The sequence below is a fragment of the Castor canadensis genome, chromosome 5 (genome assembly GCF_047511655.1).
Source record: "Castor canadensis chromosome 5, mCasCan1.hap1v2, whole genome shotgun sequence".
Classification (NCBI taxonomy): domain Eukaryota; kingdom Metazoa; phylum Chordata; class Mammalia; order Rodentia; family Castoridae; genus Castor; species Castor canadensis.
Window position 1 is genome coordinate 126,965,375 of NC_133390.1, and position 19,790 is coordinate 126,985,164.

At 46.4% G+C, this 19,790-nt stretch overlaps 1 protein-coding gene across 3 annotated transcripts in view; it reads left to right on the forward strand.

The window, feature by feature from the left end:
- The first annotated feature begins 707 nt into the window (after window positions 1-707).
- Window positions 708-19,790, forward strand: part of Cmtm7 (CKLF like MARVEL transmembrane domain containing 7) — a 42,183-nt gene continuing 23,100 nt past the window's right edge. The window contains exon 1 of one of the 3 annotated variants that reach the window (XM_074074060.1): window positions 708-858. In XM_074074060.1, the coding sequence (XP_073930161.1) occupies window positions 772-858 (87 nt within the window). In that variant the 5' untranslated portion in view covers window positions 708-771. Of the gene's footprint in view, window positions 859-1,146; window positions 1,348-19,790 lie in introns of those variants that run through there. The other 2 variants (XR_012448108.1, XM_074074059.1) reach the window with 2 other exon arrangements.

Here is a 19,790-nt window from a genome sequence, read left to right on the forward strand (position 1 = left end):
GTCATCCCCCAAAAGCATCAATCTTCTAGCTGGTGCCTCAAAAAAGGGAAGACAGGCCGGGTGCTGGTGGCTTACACCTGTAATTCTAGCTACTCAGGAGGCAAAGATCAGGAGGCTGGGGCAAATAGTCGTGGGACCCTGTCTTGAAAATGCCCAAAAAAGAGCTGGTGGAGTGGCTCAAGTGGTAGAGTTGCCTGCCTAGTAAGTGTGAGGCCTTGAGTTCAAACCCCAGTATTCCCAAAGCGGGAGGTGTGGGGTGGGGGGAGAGAGAGAGAGAGAGAGAGAGAGAGACAGACAGACAGACAGACAGACAAACCCAGAGGAGAAACACATCCACTTCCTCCCTGAGGGGAGGGTTCTTGGTGACCACGCTCATTTCTTCCCCTGATGAAGCTGTCACTTCTCCAGGTGAAACTTTCATCCTCTAGGTTCAGCACAAGGTTGTCATCCGTGAATGAGGTGGGGTTTTTTTGGGGGGGAGGTGTTAATTGTAGTGTTCCTACATTGGGATATTACTCAGCAATAAAAAGGGACAGTCTAGTGGTATACACTGTTTATAATCCCAACAGACTGAATCTGCAATGTGTCATGTGAAAGAAGCTAGACACGATTGAGAACATTCTGTGTTATTTCAGTTTGCTAAATCCAAGGCAAAACAAATCCACGGGGAGGAACAGCAGAGCAGAGGGGCGGCCTGAAGCTGGAGGAGGGCGTTGGGAGGGGACACGAGTGACGGTGGGTCAGGGAGCAGCCGAGGGGCTTCCGGAGGTGATGGGCGCGTCCAGCTGGCTGGTGGCCACGGTCGCACAGGTGCGCACGCAGAAACGAGCACTGGCCGGCGTGGGCCGTTGGGCGTCGGTAAGTTGAACTTGAGCGCCCTCAGCACATCCGCAGCCGCACCCCACGACATCCCACAAGGCTGGGCACCAGCTGGGCGCCCTAGAGAGGCCCAGGCGTCCACTTCCTCCTCGAGCCAGTGCAACTTGAGCGCGTCGGGAGGACAGGAGCTGCTGCGCCCCTGGCAGGCGCGGCCCGCGAGTCCCCACCAGCTCCGGCCACATCTGGCGGGCGTCCCCTGCGCGGCCCGGTGCGCCCCGCCCCCCCCCCCCCGCGAGCGCAGCCCCGCCCCGCCCGCCCGCCCACCCACCGGCCCTGCTGCTTCGGCCCCTGCTCCCGGGCCGAGGCGGCGGCGCGCAGGGCCGCGCGATGTCGCACGGAGCGGGACTCGTCCGCACCACGTGCAGCAGCGGCGGCGGCGCGCCCAGGCCCGGGGCCGGACCCTCGGAGGGGCTGCTGGACCCCGTGTATCCCCGCACCCAGGGGGCCCTGCTCAAAGTGGCGCAGATGGTAAGAGCGCGGGCGCGGGCCGGGTTCCCGAGTGGCCCAGGGAGGAGGGGCCGGGGCGGCGCCGGGCGCGGAGTTCCGCGGAAAGTTGTGGGCGCAGCCCGGCCCGGGATCCCGCGTGCGCCCCGCCGCCGCCCCGCGGGGCCTGGCCCGCCTCCGATGGGAAGCTCGGCTCGAGTTCCTTCTCCTCTTCCTTCCTCTTCTCGGGGTCGCTTCGAACCCGGGCCAGAGAGGAAGAGCCGCCTGCCCACGGCTTCGCCCAAAGGACGAGCGCGGGGTTCGGCGGGCGGGGTGTGTAGGGGGGGAACTGTGGACCCTGGGACGATGTCCGGGTCCTCTGCATTGTTCAAGGAAGCCAGGTGACGAGCTGGGAAGGACGGCCAGTCCCCTGGACCGAGTCCCCCGGGGCCAGGCCGGTTGAAGCGCGCCCCTCGTGTGACCAGCGCGCACCAGGGCCTCCCACCCGGCCAGAACTTGCCCGGCCCGTTCGCGTGTTCCCCTCTCTTTTCTTTCCTCCCTGCCATTTTTCTTCTTTGAAAATATTTAGTCTTAGGCACCTTTGCCGTTTGTATGATGTGTTTTGAAACTGGGTTGGGCCCTTTGTGTCCCTCGTTGTACTGTTTGCGGCCAGAACAGGCGGAGAGGGGAGTGGTCGTTTGTAAAGAGATGTGAGGACCGAAGTGTAGGGATGGGCACAAGGCTGCAGACCCGGAAGCTGGGACCTGCTGGGGTGGAGCAGTCCCAGGAGAGCCAGAGCCCTCACCGTTATTCCAGATGCTGAGTGTGTATAAAGTGGTTCTCATTTCCCCGCATGGGCCAGACCTAAAGGGAAGGGGACTCAGTTTTGCTCTCTCTAAAAAGGGTGCCTAGATGGGCAAAAATCAGGAAGTACTGTAAAAGCATTTTAGTGAAGAACAAAAAAGGCTGGCGTGGAACAGTGTTGGGTTTGATCAGGGCGGTGATCAGGGCATGTTTTGGGCCCAGGCTACAAGAGTTGATCCGCTGAATATGTCAGATAGCCTGTGTCCGTAAGAGATGGGGGTGCGGTGATACATGGTCACTGCATGTGATGGGGTTGATAGGCAGAGGTTGGGGTCGCATTTGGGTGGTGAAAAGTGTTCCTGTTGTTCTATGGTTGGGAATGTAAGGGTAATGGAGACTAGAAGCCTTCATGCTGTGAGAAACAGATGTCGCAGGATAAAAACAAACTCAGTCTTTCATTTTAAACCCCTCAAGTGGCCTCTTGCCTGTGGCCCTTGTGCCAGGTTGCTGGTGACATTGATGGGTCCTGTTGTGCAGAGCAGAAGGAAGACTTGAACAATTACTTTATCTGGTTGCTGCATCCCTGTGTGCTCCTCCTAAAACCCTGTGTTCCCTATGTTACCTGCTGGGTGGCTGCCAGCTGGTGTGATCAGTTCCTATGGGAGTGAAGTTGCCCTTGCTGGGCACTCATTTTAATAGAACCCCCATTTGGGCTGCCTGCTTGGACCTTCTGCCCAGCTGTTCCCTGTTCTCTTCCTCTGGGGCTTCTGCTCAGGGATTGATGTACAATGTGTTCAATGCTTAGTCAAGTTTTAGCTTGGCCTAAATGGAGCCACCCTTTGAACACTCTACAGCTTGCTCTCATTTTGTTTTGTTTTGGGGCACAGGAGTTTGAACTCAGGGTCTCACACTTGATAGGCAAGTACTCCACCACTTGAGCCACTCCACCAGCCCTGTCTCTCATTTTGATCATGAATGTTTCAACTGCATACAGACGTTTTTGTCCTGAGCATCACATAAAGTATTTTCACCATAGTCTGAGTAATGGACGTTTCAACATGCTGCCTAAGAAATAATGGCAGAGTCTTTGTCCTCGGCCTCCTGGGCCCACCAGTACTAGAAATGCAAGGACAAGAAAATAGGAGGAAAGGGAGCCGGTAACGGAGTAGGGTCCACGCACAACTGGAGGCCTTAATATGGCTTTCCTCCATGTGTAGCTCCTGTGGTCCTGTGGCCATGAGGGCTTCGTTCTTTCCATCTTTCTAATTAGCCTAGAGACAAGAGGCACAGTTCCTGACTTGAAGGAACTGTTTTTGAAAAGAAGCTATATTTTTGAGCCCTGTCTCTCAATAATCTGCACAGAATTGCATGGTATGTATCATACAAGCGTCTGACATTTATCTGGAGTGCCGGGAATGTAACTCTGGTTAAGTGTTCATCTAGCATGGGGTTCAATCCTCAGTAACCACCCCCCCGCCAGAAAAATTAGCGAGATTTTTTTTTTTTTACTAGGTTTGGCCTTGTGCTTGCTAGGCAGGTGCTCTACCACTTGAGCTACGCCTCCAGACCCTCACTAAATGTGTTTAAGTTCCAGTGAGTCACATTTTGGACAGAATTAGAAAAGTTAAGAGTTACTGAAAGCTGGGCACCCATGGCTCACATCTGTAATCCTAGCTACTTAGGAGGTTGAAACTGGGAGGATTGCAGCTCCAGGCCAGCCATGGCAAACACTTTGCAAGATTCCATCTCCAAAGTAACCAGAGCAAAACAGGCTGGAGGTGTGGCTCAAGTGGTAGAGTGCCTGCTTTGCAAACATTTGCTTTGCACCCAAAACCCTAAGTTCAAACCTCCATCCCACCAAAAAAAAAAAAAAAGGTGTGGGGGGAACAGAAACTACACAGTCCAGAAGAGCAGTAGGGCCTTTCGAGATCTGGTGGCCTTCTCACCCCAGAATGCATAATTCCTACACAATCACTGCTTGTTAAGGGGTCCAAGGAAATAAAAGCCACAGTGAGATAGTTTCATACCCACAAAGATGACGGTAATGAAAAGGACGGTTAATACCAAGTGACAAGGATGTGGGGGATGTGGAGAAATGGGAACTCTGGGGCACTGCTGATGGGAACATGAAATGGTGCAGCCACTTTGGGAACATGGCCTGCAGTAACTCAAGAATTCCTATGTAACCCAGCGTTTCTACTCACTCTGCCCTGGAGAAGTGAAACTTGTGTTCACACAAAGACTTGTATGTTCGTGCATATTCGTATGTGCTATTCATAATAGCCAGAAAATGTCTACCAAATGATGAATGAATAAATAGCAACAAAAAGGTGGTGTGTTCCATGGACTACTACACAACCACAAAAAAGCAGGGAATGAAGTACTGATATGGGCAGCCATGTGGATGAGCCCTGAAAATATTGCGCTAAGTGAAAATAGCCAGTCACAAAAGACCATGTGATTCTACTTACATGAAATATTGAGAATAGGCAAATTAGTAGACACAGAAAGTAAATTAGCGGTTGCTTTGGCCAGAGGGGAGGGTGGTAGGAAATGGGAAGTGACTGCTAATGGGTATGGGGTTTTTTCTTGTTCTTTTTTTTTTTTTTTTTTTTTGCAGGGGTTATGAAAAATGTTCAAAAGTTGGAGTGTTGGTTTCATAACTCAATGTACTAAAAACCACTGAACTTTGTATAGTGTGTGAATTATGTCTCAGCCATCAAAAAGAAACAGATTTGGATAGATCTAAAGAAAAAGGACATGAATGTAAAAGGGGGACCACTGGGGCAGCACCAGTGGGGGAGCTTAGAGGGTAAGAGAGAGGGTGTGGAGGGATGATGAAGTTGAAGTACATCATGTGCATGTATGAAGTATCATAATGAAATTCATTAAAACTGTAAAAGGAAAGGGGATGGGAGGACAGAGGATAAGAAAGTAATAAGGCAGTAGATATGATCAAAGTGTATTATATACGTATATAGAAATACCACAGTGAAAAACCCTCACTTTGTACAATTAAGATGGTCTAAAAAAAAGATTTCAGAAATAACACAGAGGTAGAAGCCATAAGAATAGATTTAGAGAGGAGGTTGGGGGTCATGCTGTTCTGTGTGTGGTCACAGGATGTGGGGAGCAAGCTGTATTTAAGGAAACCCCCTTTAGTGTCCCCACAGACTTACTGCCAGGCCTGGAGTGTGGGCTGAAGGGCCAGGTCTGGCATCACCCAAGGAAGGGATTTGAAAGGGCTTGGGATTTGAAGGGTCTAGGCAGTTCAGATGGAGTGGCACCCACGTGTTTATTTATGAGTGCCACAGTCATCTCCAGTTCTACAGAAACAGGTGACACTTTGCTCCTCCAGTCTGTGGTTCAGCTGAGAAGACAAGCTCCAAAATTGGCTAGCCAGGAAGATAACAGTTCTGATAGTTGGCCACGTTAGGGGAGAGGTCAGAGGAGAAGCTTGACAGATGAACATGAGTTTGTCAGGTTCGGAGTCGCTGTTCACCCTTCTACTGCCTTTACTCATTTAGGGGAAAGTGAGATGTTGGAGATGGTGGCAAGGAAAAAGATGTGGCAAGAGACAAGCCAGTATTGGGGTAATTCTTTTTTTTTGATACATGATAATTGTACATATATTTATGGGTTATAGAGAGATATTTCAATATGTGTATATAATGTGTAATGATCAAATCAGAGTCATTATTACAAATGTCACCTCAAAAATTGATCATTTCTCTGTGGGAGGCAGTTCTTAATCTTCCCACCCCAGACAGTTCGAAATTGGCTCCATCTCATTTATGGAGCTAAATCTGTGTGCTTAACTCTGTGAGGCATATGTGACACAGCCATTAACGAGTCCCTTTCCACCTGTGCTGGAAAGTAGGCCAACACCTTTGCACAACTGTAACATGGAAGGAGACACAGACTGTAGTTCACAAGTAGCAAAGATGAGAACCTAAATGCCTTTCAAGAAGTCAATTGATTTACTCCAAAAACAGTTATTGAATGCCTACTATATGCTAGAGCAGAAGTAGGACCGAACAAGACAGATCAGCCCCTTCCCGATTTATACTCCAGGAGAGAAAGCAAACATTAACCAAGTGGTTGTGAATGTATATGGTTGTCCCTTGGTATCCCAAGGATTGATTATAGGAAACTGCCCCCCCAATACCAAAACCCATGGGTGCTCACATAAAATGACTTTGGAAATGACTTAGGCACTTCCTCCAGTATATTTGAAATCACCTCCAGTTTACTTATAGAACCTAACACAATGTAAAGGTACATAAACAGTTGTTATACTGTATAGTTTAGGGAATAGAGAAAAAGTCTGTTTGTATACATTCAGTACAGAACCAGTTGTTTGGGGTTTTTTTCCTAAATTTTTTCAATCCACAGTTAACTGAAGCCACTGCTGCCGACTGTAATTACAAACTAGGACAGGAGTTGTGAAGGAGAGGCACTCAGTGGCATAGAGCATTTTCTAGGGAATGTGGTGGACATCTGACATGCACAAGGAAGCAGCATAGCAAGCAGAAGAAAGCATGGACTGTGGCCCGGCGGCTGGAGGGAGGCGTATCCACGGGTAAGGCAAGACACGTAAGGAGAAGTGTGCAGGGACCAGACCCAAAGTCTGCCAGATCATGGTGAGAACATGGCCCTTATTCTGACAAAATCAAGCAAGCATCATGTCAATTGCAACTCCTCTTTAATGTGTTGGTTCTCAACTAGGGGCCGTACTGCCCCCTAGGAGCCATTGTGGCTTTTTGCGGAAACTTTTTGGTTGTCACAGGAATAAGAGTCATAGTTTATTCATTTTAGGACAATAATGAGGATGCTGAAAAATCTGTCTTAAAATGATGTTTCATCTGGAATGCATCTGAAGGAACCGACCCAGGCTTTGCGTCCCCTGGAGGAGTGAGTCTGGGGAGAGTCCACAAGTTTTTTAGCAGAGGAGCAGGTCCTAAGACCCTCTAGGAGGCCAAGCAGTTTTGGGTTTCATGCTGGGCATTAACAGCCCAATGAAGTTAGACTGCGGTGAGCTCAGCCTCTGATCCAGCTGTGAACAGACCTGTGAGTGGAAGGCACCCCTGCATAACCCAGAATGCACCACCCTCTGTTCTAATTTACATGTGTGGTAGGAAGCTCTGGGTTGGCTAGGGCTGTGGTTTGGGTGTTGTTTGCCCCCCAAAGGTTGATATGTGTTGGGAGCTTGGTCCTCAGTGTGGCAGTGGGAGGTTCTGCACCTTTTAAGAAGCAGAGCCTACTATGAGGGCCTTGGTTTTGCAGGGGCATGCCCTCAGAAGAGATGTTGGGACTCTCTGTATGGAGAGACTTCCTGCATGGAGATATGATTTACTTCCTCTTGCACACACTTTGTCATGTGCCATGGTTGGGGCTCTCCCCAGAACCTATGCCATGCTGTTTGGACTTTCAGCCTCTAAAACTGTGAGCTAATTAAGCCTCTTCTTTATAAAGTTAGCCTGCCTCAAGTATTTTGTCACAGTAATGAAAAGTGGACTAATATAGTTCCCAAGTGTGATCTGCCTGCCCACGTCCTGCTTCCTGGAAAGGAGAGGTAAAGACAGCAAAGTGCATCACTGTGCTAACACAAGAGCAAGAAACTCCTTTCTGTTAGTGACCAAATAAGACCAGCTACAGAGAGAAAAGAAAAAAAAATCAGCTATGGGCTTTAGGAATAAAAGTAATACTTGTTCATTATTATATTATTTATTTATTTATTTATTTATTGCAGTACTGGGGTTTGATGAGTTAAAAGGGCCTTCATCTTGAACCACTCCACCAGCCCTTTTTTTTCATGATGGATTTTTTTCAAGATAGGGTCTCATGCTGTTTGCCCGCTCTGGCTTCAAACCATAATCCTCCAGGTCTCTGCCTCCTTGGTAGTTAGGATTACAGGTGAGAGTTACTGGTGCCTTGGCATCATTATATAAAATTTGAGAAACACAAAGAAGAAAATCTACTCTCCCATCCACCCCCCCCATTAATAATAAAGTAAAATTTTATCGTATTTTGTAGAAGATTCATACAATTTTTTTAACAGAACCGAGATGATGCTCTGCATATTGTCAGATGCTTTTTGGTGTAATATGTCATGAATGTTTCTCCTATCATTTAGTGCTCACCTGAGGTTTGGTTTTAGCAGTGTGGTTTATAGGCAGGCATGGAGGTACTATGGTGTCTATGCCTGGCTCTGCCCCATACCCCACTGTGGCCAGAGGCTTCCAGTTCAAACAAGGCTGGGATAAACTTCCTTGTAGAGAAGGACACGTGTCCTGGTGTACAGATATTTCAAGATAATGGCATTGACCTTTTGCAGAGAAAAATGAAGTACTCCATGCCCTTCTGAGGTGGTTGGCAATAAACAGTTCTCTAGACTTAACATCTGGAAATTAATCACCCAGGAATTTCAAGGCACCAAGTGCAGTAACATTTTAGGTTGCAGTAGGTTTTGGCATCTCATGGTTTGGTGAAGGAACAACAGAGGCAACCTAGAAAAGGCAATCATGCTTTTGAATGTTCCGGTGTGTAAGGAATGGTCACAGTCCTGCAGACACTTGAAGAATGATACAGCCGCATACTGGGAGCCCTTCTGAACCCAGATTGCACAGCAAAAGATTTTGTAACCAATGGCAGGATCCTCCCCACCCCCCAGTCCAGGCCAGGTGATACCTCCAGGCTGCCAGGCCAGTGCAAAGGGGGAGGGGGAGCAGTGGGGTCCTCTGCGAGTCTCACAGGTTTTTGGTAGTGCAGTGACTGCTAGAGATCCTCTAGGGCACCCCTGGGCTTGTTACAAGTGGAGGCAGGAATTTATTTAAATTCTGGTGCTGGGAGGTCTCCTTTCTCCTTCTCCTGCCTTCAGCCTGGCTTCCTGTTCAGCCCACAATGCGGGCGTCCATCTGTTTCCTCCCCAGCTGCCTGCAGCACCAGCACCCAGGCTCCTCTGACGGTGTACCAGCTGGGCTCAGTGGCTCTCTCACCCCTGCTCTGCCCTGGCAGTGCTCTCAGGCCCCGTGGGTCCTGCGCCCAGCCCTCCTGCTTCCCCTGAAACCTACTGTTCAGCATGACAGTGACTGCACTCTGCTGCGCCTCCCGGGGCTGGCTCTCCTGTCTGTCTCTGTTTCTCTCCATAGTCCTCTGCTCAGTCCCCCCCTTCCTCTCCCTCTGTCCTCCTCTCCCTGTCTCTCTCAGAATAGTAAGAGAGTTGTTTGTAAAACAGTTTTCAGGTGTTAACTCCAAAAGACTTTTTACAGAACTTAGGAGAAAAGTCTAGTCATCCTGATTTTTTTTTTTAACATGGATAAAATGAAGTTTCTTCCAAAGGGAATGGGAGAAAATGGGGAAATTAATTTAGTGCTTTTTGGCACAGAGTAAAGTGGAACCTTCTGGAGAGCAACAAGCATTACTAAATACGCTAGGACCTCCATGTATTTATTCCCTTCCTCTTAGGTTTCCTTTTTCCTCCTGAGAAGGTGGCAGCAACTCTTAAGTATTACTTATGAAGAAGCTTTTTTTCTTTTCTTTTAAATTAGAAAAGTGATACTTAACTAGTCATATATTAAGTTCCCAGCTGGTGACAACCACTGGTCCAGGTGTTTTTACATGTTACCTTGCCTCTTTTTCAGATGTTATGAGTTAGGGTCTGTCATTATCCTTGACTTACAGATAAGGAATTGGAGGAACAGAGAGACTAGGTAATTTATCCAAGGCTGGCAGTCAGAGTCCAGGACTTGAGCTTTCAAAAGGACAGTTTGGGGTCTTTTTTTATGGGATCAATATGCTGTGTGTGTTTTACTATATCGTTACACATTGTTTGAAAAGGCTGTGATAACTGCATACCAGTCTGTTACTTGGTTGACCCCACATTGATGGGCAGGCTTTAGGGAACTAGGAGGAGATGCCATGAGACATGAAAGCAGGTGACCTTTGGTCAAAGATGAAATCAGACAGAATGGGGAAAACTCCCCTCCCTGGGATATTGAACACACAGTATGTGTTCTGCATTTTAGAAACCATATTCACATTATCCACCAGTGCTGTCCTTATCTGTAAGTCATAAGTTCCTCCAGGAGGGTTGAAAAGAGAGAGAGGAACTAAGGTTTGGTTGCCTGTTTTGTGGAGGTGACTTTGCATGCAGTTTTCCTTTGTTTATAGACAGTGTATTTTTAATTTTCCCCTTTTTGTTGAACAAATGCTATAAGGCAACTTTGTAACTTTCCTCATGTTTTAAAAAAAAAAAAATCCGTGTGACCTTGCATTTGAACCCAGGACCAGCCAAGTCACTTTTCACTGGATGTACTGTCTCTCCATGTGTGGTAGGTAGGTTCCCAGACTAGCCCATGGTGGCAGACACACAATAGGGTGACCCCAGGTAGTCACACCCTCTCTGAGGGAAGCAAATCTGACCTGCTTCTGACCCATGGAATAAGGCAAAGGTGAGCACCTTACAGCAAGGTGAAGGGAAGCTGCAGATGCCAGGAAGGCCCCCCAGCATTTGCTTCACATTCATCCAAAGTGGATTTTCCTGAATGAAAAGCAAGGGGTATTTAATAAATGCAAGTTTAAATATGAAAAAGAAAACAAGTATTAGAAAGAGATACTCCTAAAGGTAGAATTCCTAGGCCAAGTGCTGTGTGCCCTTAGAGATGTTTTCATCTGTCCAAAACCTGAGGTTATCATATATCACCTTGTGATCTGCTCCCAGAGGGCTTAGGGGTCTTCCATGTCAATTGTCGTTGAGAAAGGCTCTACTGAGTTCACTGCTCTTATATGCCACTTATCTTCGTTTGAATTGTTAGGAACCAGAAAAGTAGTCTAGGGAGCCAGAAGATGTGTGCGGCCAGCATTTTTCTTAGGACTTCACCATCACAGTGAGAGTTGAAGTCAGTTTCCCTAGAAGCAGACCTAGATGGGGTGTTTTTTTTTTTGCCAGTACTAGAGCTTGAACTCAGGACCTAAACCTTGAGCTACTCCACCAGCCCTTTTTTTTGTGGTGGAGTTTTTCAAGTTAGGGTCTCGAAAGTTATTTCACTGGACTGGCTTTGAACTGTGACCCTCCTGATCTCTGTCTGTTGAGTAGCTAGAATTATAGGTGTGAGCCGCCAGCGCCTGGCTAGATGGGGATTCTTGTACAGCTGGTTTATTGAGTGAGGGAAGGAAGACAGGGCAGACAGAGGTAGAAAAAGGTGAGTTTCTGAGCCTTACTTCAGCTTGATCTTACAGGGAGCTCCAGAGAAGGGGGTGTACCTCAGAGATCTTCCTTCTCTGAAACAAGGGAGCTGGGCTTTCATTCACTCTTCATTGGCGACAGGTCGGGGAGGAGGGTGGATGAAGTGTTAGGGACCTCTGAGTCAGATGCTCCAGTCATACAAGGGAAGTCATTAGCTGGGTATGCAGTGGGAGGAGTTAGCAGCTTCCCTAGGAGCTGGGGAGGGGTGCCCTGACCCGAGAAAAGGGAGTCCAGGGACCTGAGCAAGGACCAGTGGGGTGACAAGATATGTTTCCTCAGAGCCACTGGAATTGCTGCCCGTCTATCTGATCTCTGCTGAGGCTCTAAGCCAGTGCTCTTTGTGGACAGACAAACCTGACTGCGTCTCCCTCCCACCTGCAGTCCTGGCTTACCTGTACTCTTCCCCAGTGTCCTTTGAGACCAGTGGCATCTGAGAGCTGTTCACAGACCTCTAGGACTTGGTGTTACTTTTTGCTGTCCACTTAAAGAGTTGTGTTATTTTTTCCAACTCCAACTTGACATAAGAAGGAGGGGGAAATCAGAGTTTACTGAAAGAAAAATAAAATCGATGGGGAGCAAAAATTGTTTCTGCAACCTTTTACAGACATTGCAGGCAGTGTCCTGACAATATTAATAACCATATCACTTTTAACTCCTTGGAAGAATCTAAGGCTATAACCAGTGGCGAAAACTTCCTAGGAAGCCTGTGTTTGACTTCTGGTATAGTGACCTCATTGACAACTGTTGTGGGCGAGAGGTACCACAGACTCCTAGTGTGATGTTGGTTTTACAAGGGTTCCTCCCAATATTGAGCGGTGTGTCTTGTTCACTGGCTGTCACTTTGGGCTAAGGAAAGAACTCTGTGGCATTGGCGTGCATGCCACCCGGCCCAACCAGGCTAGTACTTAGGCTTTGAACTCAGGTCCTCATGCTTCCTACGCAAGGGCCCTACCTCTTGAGCCACACCCCCACCCCTTTTTTGCTGTTGTTTATTTTTCAGATAGGGGCTCACACTTTTGTCCAGGGCTGGCCTTGGACCAAGATCCTCCAACCTCTGCTTCCTATGTTGCTTGGGTTATAGGCGTACACCACTACACCCAACTTGGTTTTTTCTTTATTATTATTATCATTTGCCATACTAGGATTTGAACTCAGGACTTTGTGCCTGCTAAGCAGGTGTTCTACCACTTAAGCATGCTCCTTGTTTTTTGAGATAGGGTCTTGGTAACTTTTTGACTTGGGCTGGCATTAAATAATGACCCTCCCGTCTCTGTCTCCCATATAACTGGGATTACAAGTATGGGCTGCCATACCCAGCTTAAGTTAAGGATCTTGAAATGAGATCATCCTGAATTATCTGAGTGGGCCCTAAGTCCAATGACAAGTGTCCCTAGAAGAGACACTCAGAAGAGGAGGCAGGGATTGTGGCCATGTGGTCATGAGCCCAGGCATGCCAGCTGGAAGAGAAAGAATCCTCCCCTGAGGTCCCTGCAGGGAGTGAGGGCCATTGGCACCTTGACTATTCTGCCCAGGGATACTGATTTCAGACTTCCATCCTCTAAAACTGGGAGAGGAAAAAATAGCCGTTCTAAGCCACCAAATGGGCAGTAATTTGTTATAGCAGCCTCAGAACACCAATACAAATAAAGACTTCCATTGTAGTCAGATTCTAAATATCTTCAACACTGTAAACTGTAGGCAATTGGTATTTTCTCCTTTTAGATATACTTTGCTTATTTCCAGGATCAAGCCTTCAGTGAGGCGATGGCCACCCTCTGAGTGGCAATTATATCTCAGTCCTCTTTGAGATCTTTTTCTTTGATAGTGTAGTCAAAGAGAGAAGTGGTCCGTGAATTTCTGCTGAGAAATACAGAACGAGGACAACAGGCATCAGAGTGTGGCTCTCAGGTGGCAGAGTGGGAGCAAAAGATGAAAAGTCCAAAGCAGCACTGCTTCTGGCCCTTCACAGGCGTTGAGTGGAGTTTTCCCAGAATCCCCCAAACTATTAGGATTCCAGTTAAACCCTGCAGCCTCCACATGTCGTTAGCACAGCACTCTGCTGTACTCTTTGAAGATCCTACTGCAGTGCAAAGCCACGTGTGTCCCTGTGGCCAAGTTTGCACTGCTTCTTCTACTGCTTGTGCCATCGTTGTGCTTTTTTAAATGTTTCTAGAAGTGTGTGATGATTTGTCTCTACATTTTATATACTTTTATAACTTTATAAATCCAGATTTACAAAAATTTTCCAAGAACAGTATAAAGAACTTCCTTGCCCTAGGTTCTGTAATTGTTAACCTTTTAGCATTTGTGCCCTCCTTTTCCATTGATACACATGTTGACATTTTTTGTTCTGAACCATTTGAGAGTAAATCACAGACATCCTGCTCTGTCTACAGTGTGCATTTTCCTAAGAAGGACTTTCTTGTACATAACTGCAGTACAGCTGCTGGGATCAGGAAATTAAGACAGCAGTGCTGTTATCTCATCTACAAGTCTTACTCAGATTTTGTCATTGACACACTAACATCTTAATTCCATTTAGGATCCCATGCCACATCACGAGTCAATGGTTATATCTCTTTAATCTCCTTCAGTCTGCAACAGCTTCTGGTCTTTCGTGACCTTGAGTTTTGTGAAGTCCAGGATAGAGCAGCCCCAGTACTGGATAGTAAGGTTGGTTTGGGGGCACCCACTGATAGTCAGGGTTTTGTGAGTACAATACAGTGGGAAGAAAGATAGGGATAGGGGAGAGAGATGGGGACAGAAAGAAGATCTTGGGACAGTGACTCAAATGTATTGAAGTCTCATCACCTAACAAGTCCTCTTCTGTGAATTTGACACAAGTTGCCTCCTTTAATCCTCATTTAGGCTTTCTGATTTCCATTTCTATCTCAGATACAGCCCTTTGATGTGGGCCTCATCTTGATTCTGCCTGGCAGGGGCTCCACTTCAAGCCACTTTGTCAGTTATTTGTTTAGTGCTCTGTCCCAGGCCTGTGCCAGCTGTTGGAGATCCAGGAGTGAAGGAGGCAGAGCTGGCCCTTCCCTGCGGGCTATTGTGTTTCGGTACATCTAAGGCACCATTGTTTCAAGCACCCCTAAGAAAGAAAAGGAAAAAATGTTAATTATATGATGATACAAATCTTTCTTATTTAAAAGGTTTTTTTTTTAGGCTTATTGAAAATTTTTTAGACTTAAATCTGGATTGTGCATGTTCTTGTGAGTGCATGAGGAGGAAAATGGGTGAAGGAAAATAAATTACCTAAGATAATTTAGAAATCTCTAAATTTTTCATTTGTTTCTTTGTTTTGTTTAGTGGAACTGGGGTTTGAACCAGGGTTTCACACTTGCAAAACACGTGCTCTACTTGCTTGAGCCAGGCCTCCCACCCATCTTATTTTGCTCTGGTTATTTTGGAGATGGGGGTCTCCCAAACTGTTTGCCCAGGCTGATCATGAACTTTGATCTTCTCAATCTCAGCATTCCAGTTTGCTAGGATTAGCACGAGCCACTGACACCCAACCTGAATTCCTTTTTAAGAGTACTTTTATACACACTGGTCCTCTGTGCCATCAAGAGGTGAGCCACATACAGCATTTCCAAGAAGAATCCATGCAGGAACTGAAAGCCACTGTGCTAGGCTCATAGCTGGCTTAGAACTCCTGCTTTACCAGTGGTGCCATAATCTACAGGCCTGCTGTCCATCGCAAGCCAAGTGCACTCCCTTGGCTTCTCAGATGTTGGGAGAGCTCGCGCCTCGTGGACTTTTCCATGCAGCTGGCCCCTGGTCTGCGTGTTTGATGCTGGCACATTTGACGTTGGCACACACTCAGCCAGTAGCTGAGTGTTCAGCAGTAACTGTAAACAAAAATGTGAGAAAGGGCCTCTGAAGATCAGTGAAATGTGGTGAGTAGGGAGTGCTGGGCACCACGGACTGGGAAGCAGAGGATGCTGGGGGTTGGTCAGACCTTCCTGGGCAAGAAAAGGCAGAAGGAAAATGAGGGAAAAGTCTATGCCAAGACCCAGGTTTAGAAGAAGGTAACACCGTTTGAAATCTTTTGGGTCAGTTCCTAAAAATGGACTTTTTTTCAACAGTACTGGAGTTTGAACTCAGGACTTGACACTTGCTAGGCAGGCAGGCTCTCTGTTGCTTGAGCCACACTTCTCAGCCAAAATGGACTTTTTGATAGTGAGGAAAGTTAGTTTGGTCGTGCAAATAAGTTTGTAGTAGTTCTGGTAGATTTTTGCCAGCTCCTCACTTAACAGCTAGCAAGCTGACAAGCTGTTCGCTGTTGGTCTCCGTCTCTCAGAAAGTGGTGGGGAAATGAGTGATGTGGTGAGCACATTAAGCTGCCTGTTCATATGGGCCTTCATGGAAGACATTTATAGGTCTAGCATTTCATTTTTGTGATTTTTTTTGTCGTTACACAAATATGATCAGATCAACATTAGTGGAATTAAACCCAAAAGTTACTAACTTAGATTCACACATGAGCTCATGGTTCCACAGATTCTACAAATGTTTTATTTGGGGCTCAACTACTCCCGATGCCCATCCTGCCTTGCTTACTCCCCCACAGGTCTTTTCAGGAGAGTACTCCCCCGTTCCTCCCCAGTAGACTTTCTGTATACAAATCTCTTTCTCAGTCATGTCGGGGACCTCCTGTGTCCTCCCACCCAGAAGATCAGCCCGAGCCTTCTTGGTTCAGCTTTCCTACTTTCTGCTGACTTTGGAAGTTTGCACTCCTTCGTGTCCTTCACAGTGGTGTTTCAGCTCTGCACACCGCCCCCCCCCCCTTCGGTGCAAGTCTCTGCTCTTCCCCTTGTCTTTCACGTTTCTCATTAAACTTCCTTTTATTGCTTCAGTACTTTAGGAAAAGGTAAAGTACAGATCACTGAGATAATGAATATTCAAATTGTGCCGACTCTCTGCCCTGAACAAATGTCCACTTTAAGTCCACATCGAGCTCTATTCCCTGGGGCACAAGGAAGATGGGGGCAGAAAAGCCAGTGCCAGGAGGGAAGGGGAGCCTGGCAAGTGCGAGCTGCTACTGAATTTCTAATTCTCACACAGAAGGAAACTCCTTCCAGAAAGTTCAGCTCTGGAAGTAGAAATGATAACTCGAGAATGCTATGATACGGGGTCTGCAGATTGTTTACCTTGGAAGACATGTTCCATAAACCCAGTGAGGGTTGCATTTAGCATTTAGCTGTAGAGATCAAGGTGGTCCACAGCCTAGTCCAGGGACCAGAGGTATGCAGAATACTCTGACTGATGGGCCTAGGGACCTGCATTTTAACATGTCCCCTGTGTCGCACTCTCTGAAGGGTAGAATGGCAGGTGTAGACTTTGTCATCCAGATCACATGCACCCTTGACGCCTCCCTCACCTGTGTCTTAAGCAAACTGGTGGAGCCTGGAGACCATGAGCGCTTGGTGACACCTGCAGGTCGTCGTCATCCACTGCTTTGCTGTCTTCTCAGTGATCTCTTCTGTTAGGAGCCTATGTGTTCTTCTCTTGGGTACCTTCCTGCCGCTCTTCATCTTAATAAGAGAGGGAAACTGAGGCAGCCTAACTGCTAGACTCCCATTGCCTTAGAGAGATCTTGGGTAAGTCACTTACCCTGTCTGTGCCTCAGGTTCCTCACCTGTGAAGTGGAGGCCGTAGTACTGCCAGGTTTCCAGGGTTACCGTGCAGGTCTTGTATGAAGTGTGTGAGCCCTGAGTAAATCCTAGCTATTATTCTATTGCCTGCTTTTAGTGTTGCAGTGAGAGCTTTTATCTCCTCCCCAGGAATCCCGGGGTCTGTTCTTGCTGCTCCATATTCACCTGAAGAGGTCCTCAAGGTCTTCACTCCCTTCTCCCCTTCACATATCTGCAACTGATCTCCACAGACCTGCACTGGCCTCTTTCAGAGAAATGTTCGGTGGGCACAGGTCCTTGTCCAAATGAAGAGATGCCACCTGGTCTTCATGCAAGAGTGTTGCAGAAGTTTTATTGTGCACTTGGCTATCCTGTGGGGAGCATGTCACATGTGCCAGGCTTGTGCTTTTCACTTGGCAGAGAGGCATTGAGGTAATGAAGAGCATTGGGTTGGCTCTGGCTTTGCCATCCCAGGCAGGTAGCCCCAGGTAAATCATGTCCCCTCTCTTCTCTCCTGTGAGGTAAGGGTAAAACTTTTGAAATCAGTGCTGTTCTAATCATTTTATATAAGTACAATCTATGTACTGGGTAAGAACTTATTTCTCTTGAATAAATACCTAACAGTTGGGCTGGAGGTGTGGCTCAAGCGGTAGAGCGCCTACTTTGCAAGAGCGAAGCCCTGAGTTCAAACCCTAGTCCCACCAAAACCAAAACAAAACCACAATAAATATCTAACAGTGGTTTTGTTGGGTCCTGTGTTAAGTATATAATCAAATTTAACTGGGGGTGTGATCAAGTGGTAGAGATTTGTTTGGGTTTTTTTGACAGCACTGAGGCTTGAACTCAGGGCCTCATGCTTGCTAGGCAAGACCTGTTTGTTTTGAGGCAGGTGTCACTATATAGCCCAGGCTGTCCTTGAACTCGTGATGTAGCCCAGCCTCAACCCCCCTAGTGCTGGGATCACAGGCATGTACCACTGTGCCTGGTTCTGTTTCCCTAATGACTGTAATGGTGAGATCTTTTCATGTGATTACCTTTGGTAAAGTGGCTTTTCAAATTTTTGCCCCATTTAAAAAATAGGTTTGTGTCTTTTTTTATTGTAAGGTTTTAAATATTCTTTATATAGTCAGGATAAAGGTCCTTTTTCAGAAACATGATTTGCAAAATTTTTCCAATGCTCTGTGCCTTATCTTTTCTTTCTCTTAATAATCTCCTTTGCAAGGCAAAAGTTGTTAATTTTGGTGAAGTCTGATTTGTCAGTTTTTCCCTTTTTGGATCACGTGTTTGGTGTCTTATCTAAAAACTCTTTGTCTAACCCAGGTCTCAAAGATTTTATGTTTTTTTTCTAGAAGATTTGCAATTTTATAAAGGTTTGTGATTGATTTTTGAATTAATTTTTGTATAAGGAGAGAAGATTTGTTCAAGGTTTATTGTTTTGTACCTGAATGGCTAGTTATTCCATCATTGTTTGTTGATAAGGATATCCCTTTCTCTAGTGAATTAAGTCTCTGTGCTTCTGTCAAAAAAAAAAAAAGAAAACATTAGCTGACCAAATTCCTGAGGGTCAATTTATGGACTCTGTTCTGTTCCACTGATGTGTGTCTATACATTCATCTAAACCATACTATCAGACTGGGCATGGTAGTACACACGTGTAATCCTAGTTACATAGGAGGCAGAGGTAAGAGGATGAGGCAAGACCCTATTTGAAAAACAAAGTAAAAGCAAGAGGACTCAGAGTGTGGCTCAAGTGATACAGCACTTGCCTAGCAAGTGCAAGGCCATGAATTCAGTCCTTAATACCACCAAAATACAAACAGCAACAAACCTGTCTTGATTACTGTTAACTCTGTAGTAAATCTTCAAATTGGATACTGTCCTTTTACAAAATTGTTTTGGTTATTCTTCCTGCACTTTCCCATGTCAATTTTAGGATCAGCTTGTCAATATCTACCCCCACACCAAAAAAAAAAAAAAAAAAGCCTGCCGGACTTTGAATGAGATTCTGTTGAGCCTGTCCATAGTTGGGGCAGAATGGCTTATATAGACCACATTGTGTCTTTTGGTCCTCTCTCCCCACTTATTTACATCTTTGACTGCTTGAGGCAGGGTTTTCTGACTTTGAGCATGCTGTAGTTAGTTTACACCTAATAAATATTCCCCCTTTTGCTGCTATTATAAATGGTCCTCCTTGTTTGTAACTCTTAATTTCAGCTGTGCATTGCTAATATATATGGTGATTTTTATAAGTTGAGCTTGTAACCCATGACATTGGTAAACTCATTTATTAGTCTGAGGGGTTCTTTTTGTAGATTCATTGGGATTTTCTACACAGATGATCATGTATCTATAAACAAAGTTTAGTCTCTTCCTTGTCAAACTTTATGCCTCTTTTCGCAGTGCCCAGTGGCAAGTAAGTGTTTTGGGAAAGGGCATCCCTTCCTTGTCCCATCTTAGGGGAAAGTCCTGTAGTTTCTCACCATCAAGTGCAGTGTGAGCTATAGGCTCACGCTGTGAGTTGTGGGTGCCGTTAGCAGGTTGTGTTCCCTTCCACGCTAGCCTGCTGCTGGGTTTTATCATGGTTGGATACTGAATTTTGTCAAATGCCTTTTATGCATAATGAATGAATGAGTTTTCTTCTTTTCTGAGTATATGGTGCCTGCATTTGAAACATTCGAAAATATTAAACCGACCATGCATCCCTGGAATAAGCCTTAGTTCACTGCGGGACTTGTATATCTCTTACGTACTGTTGGATGCAGGATGCGAGCATCTTGCTGAGGGTCTTTGATAGA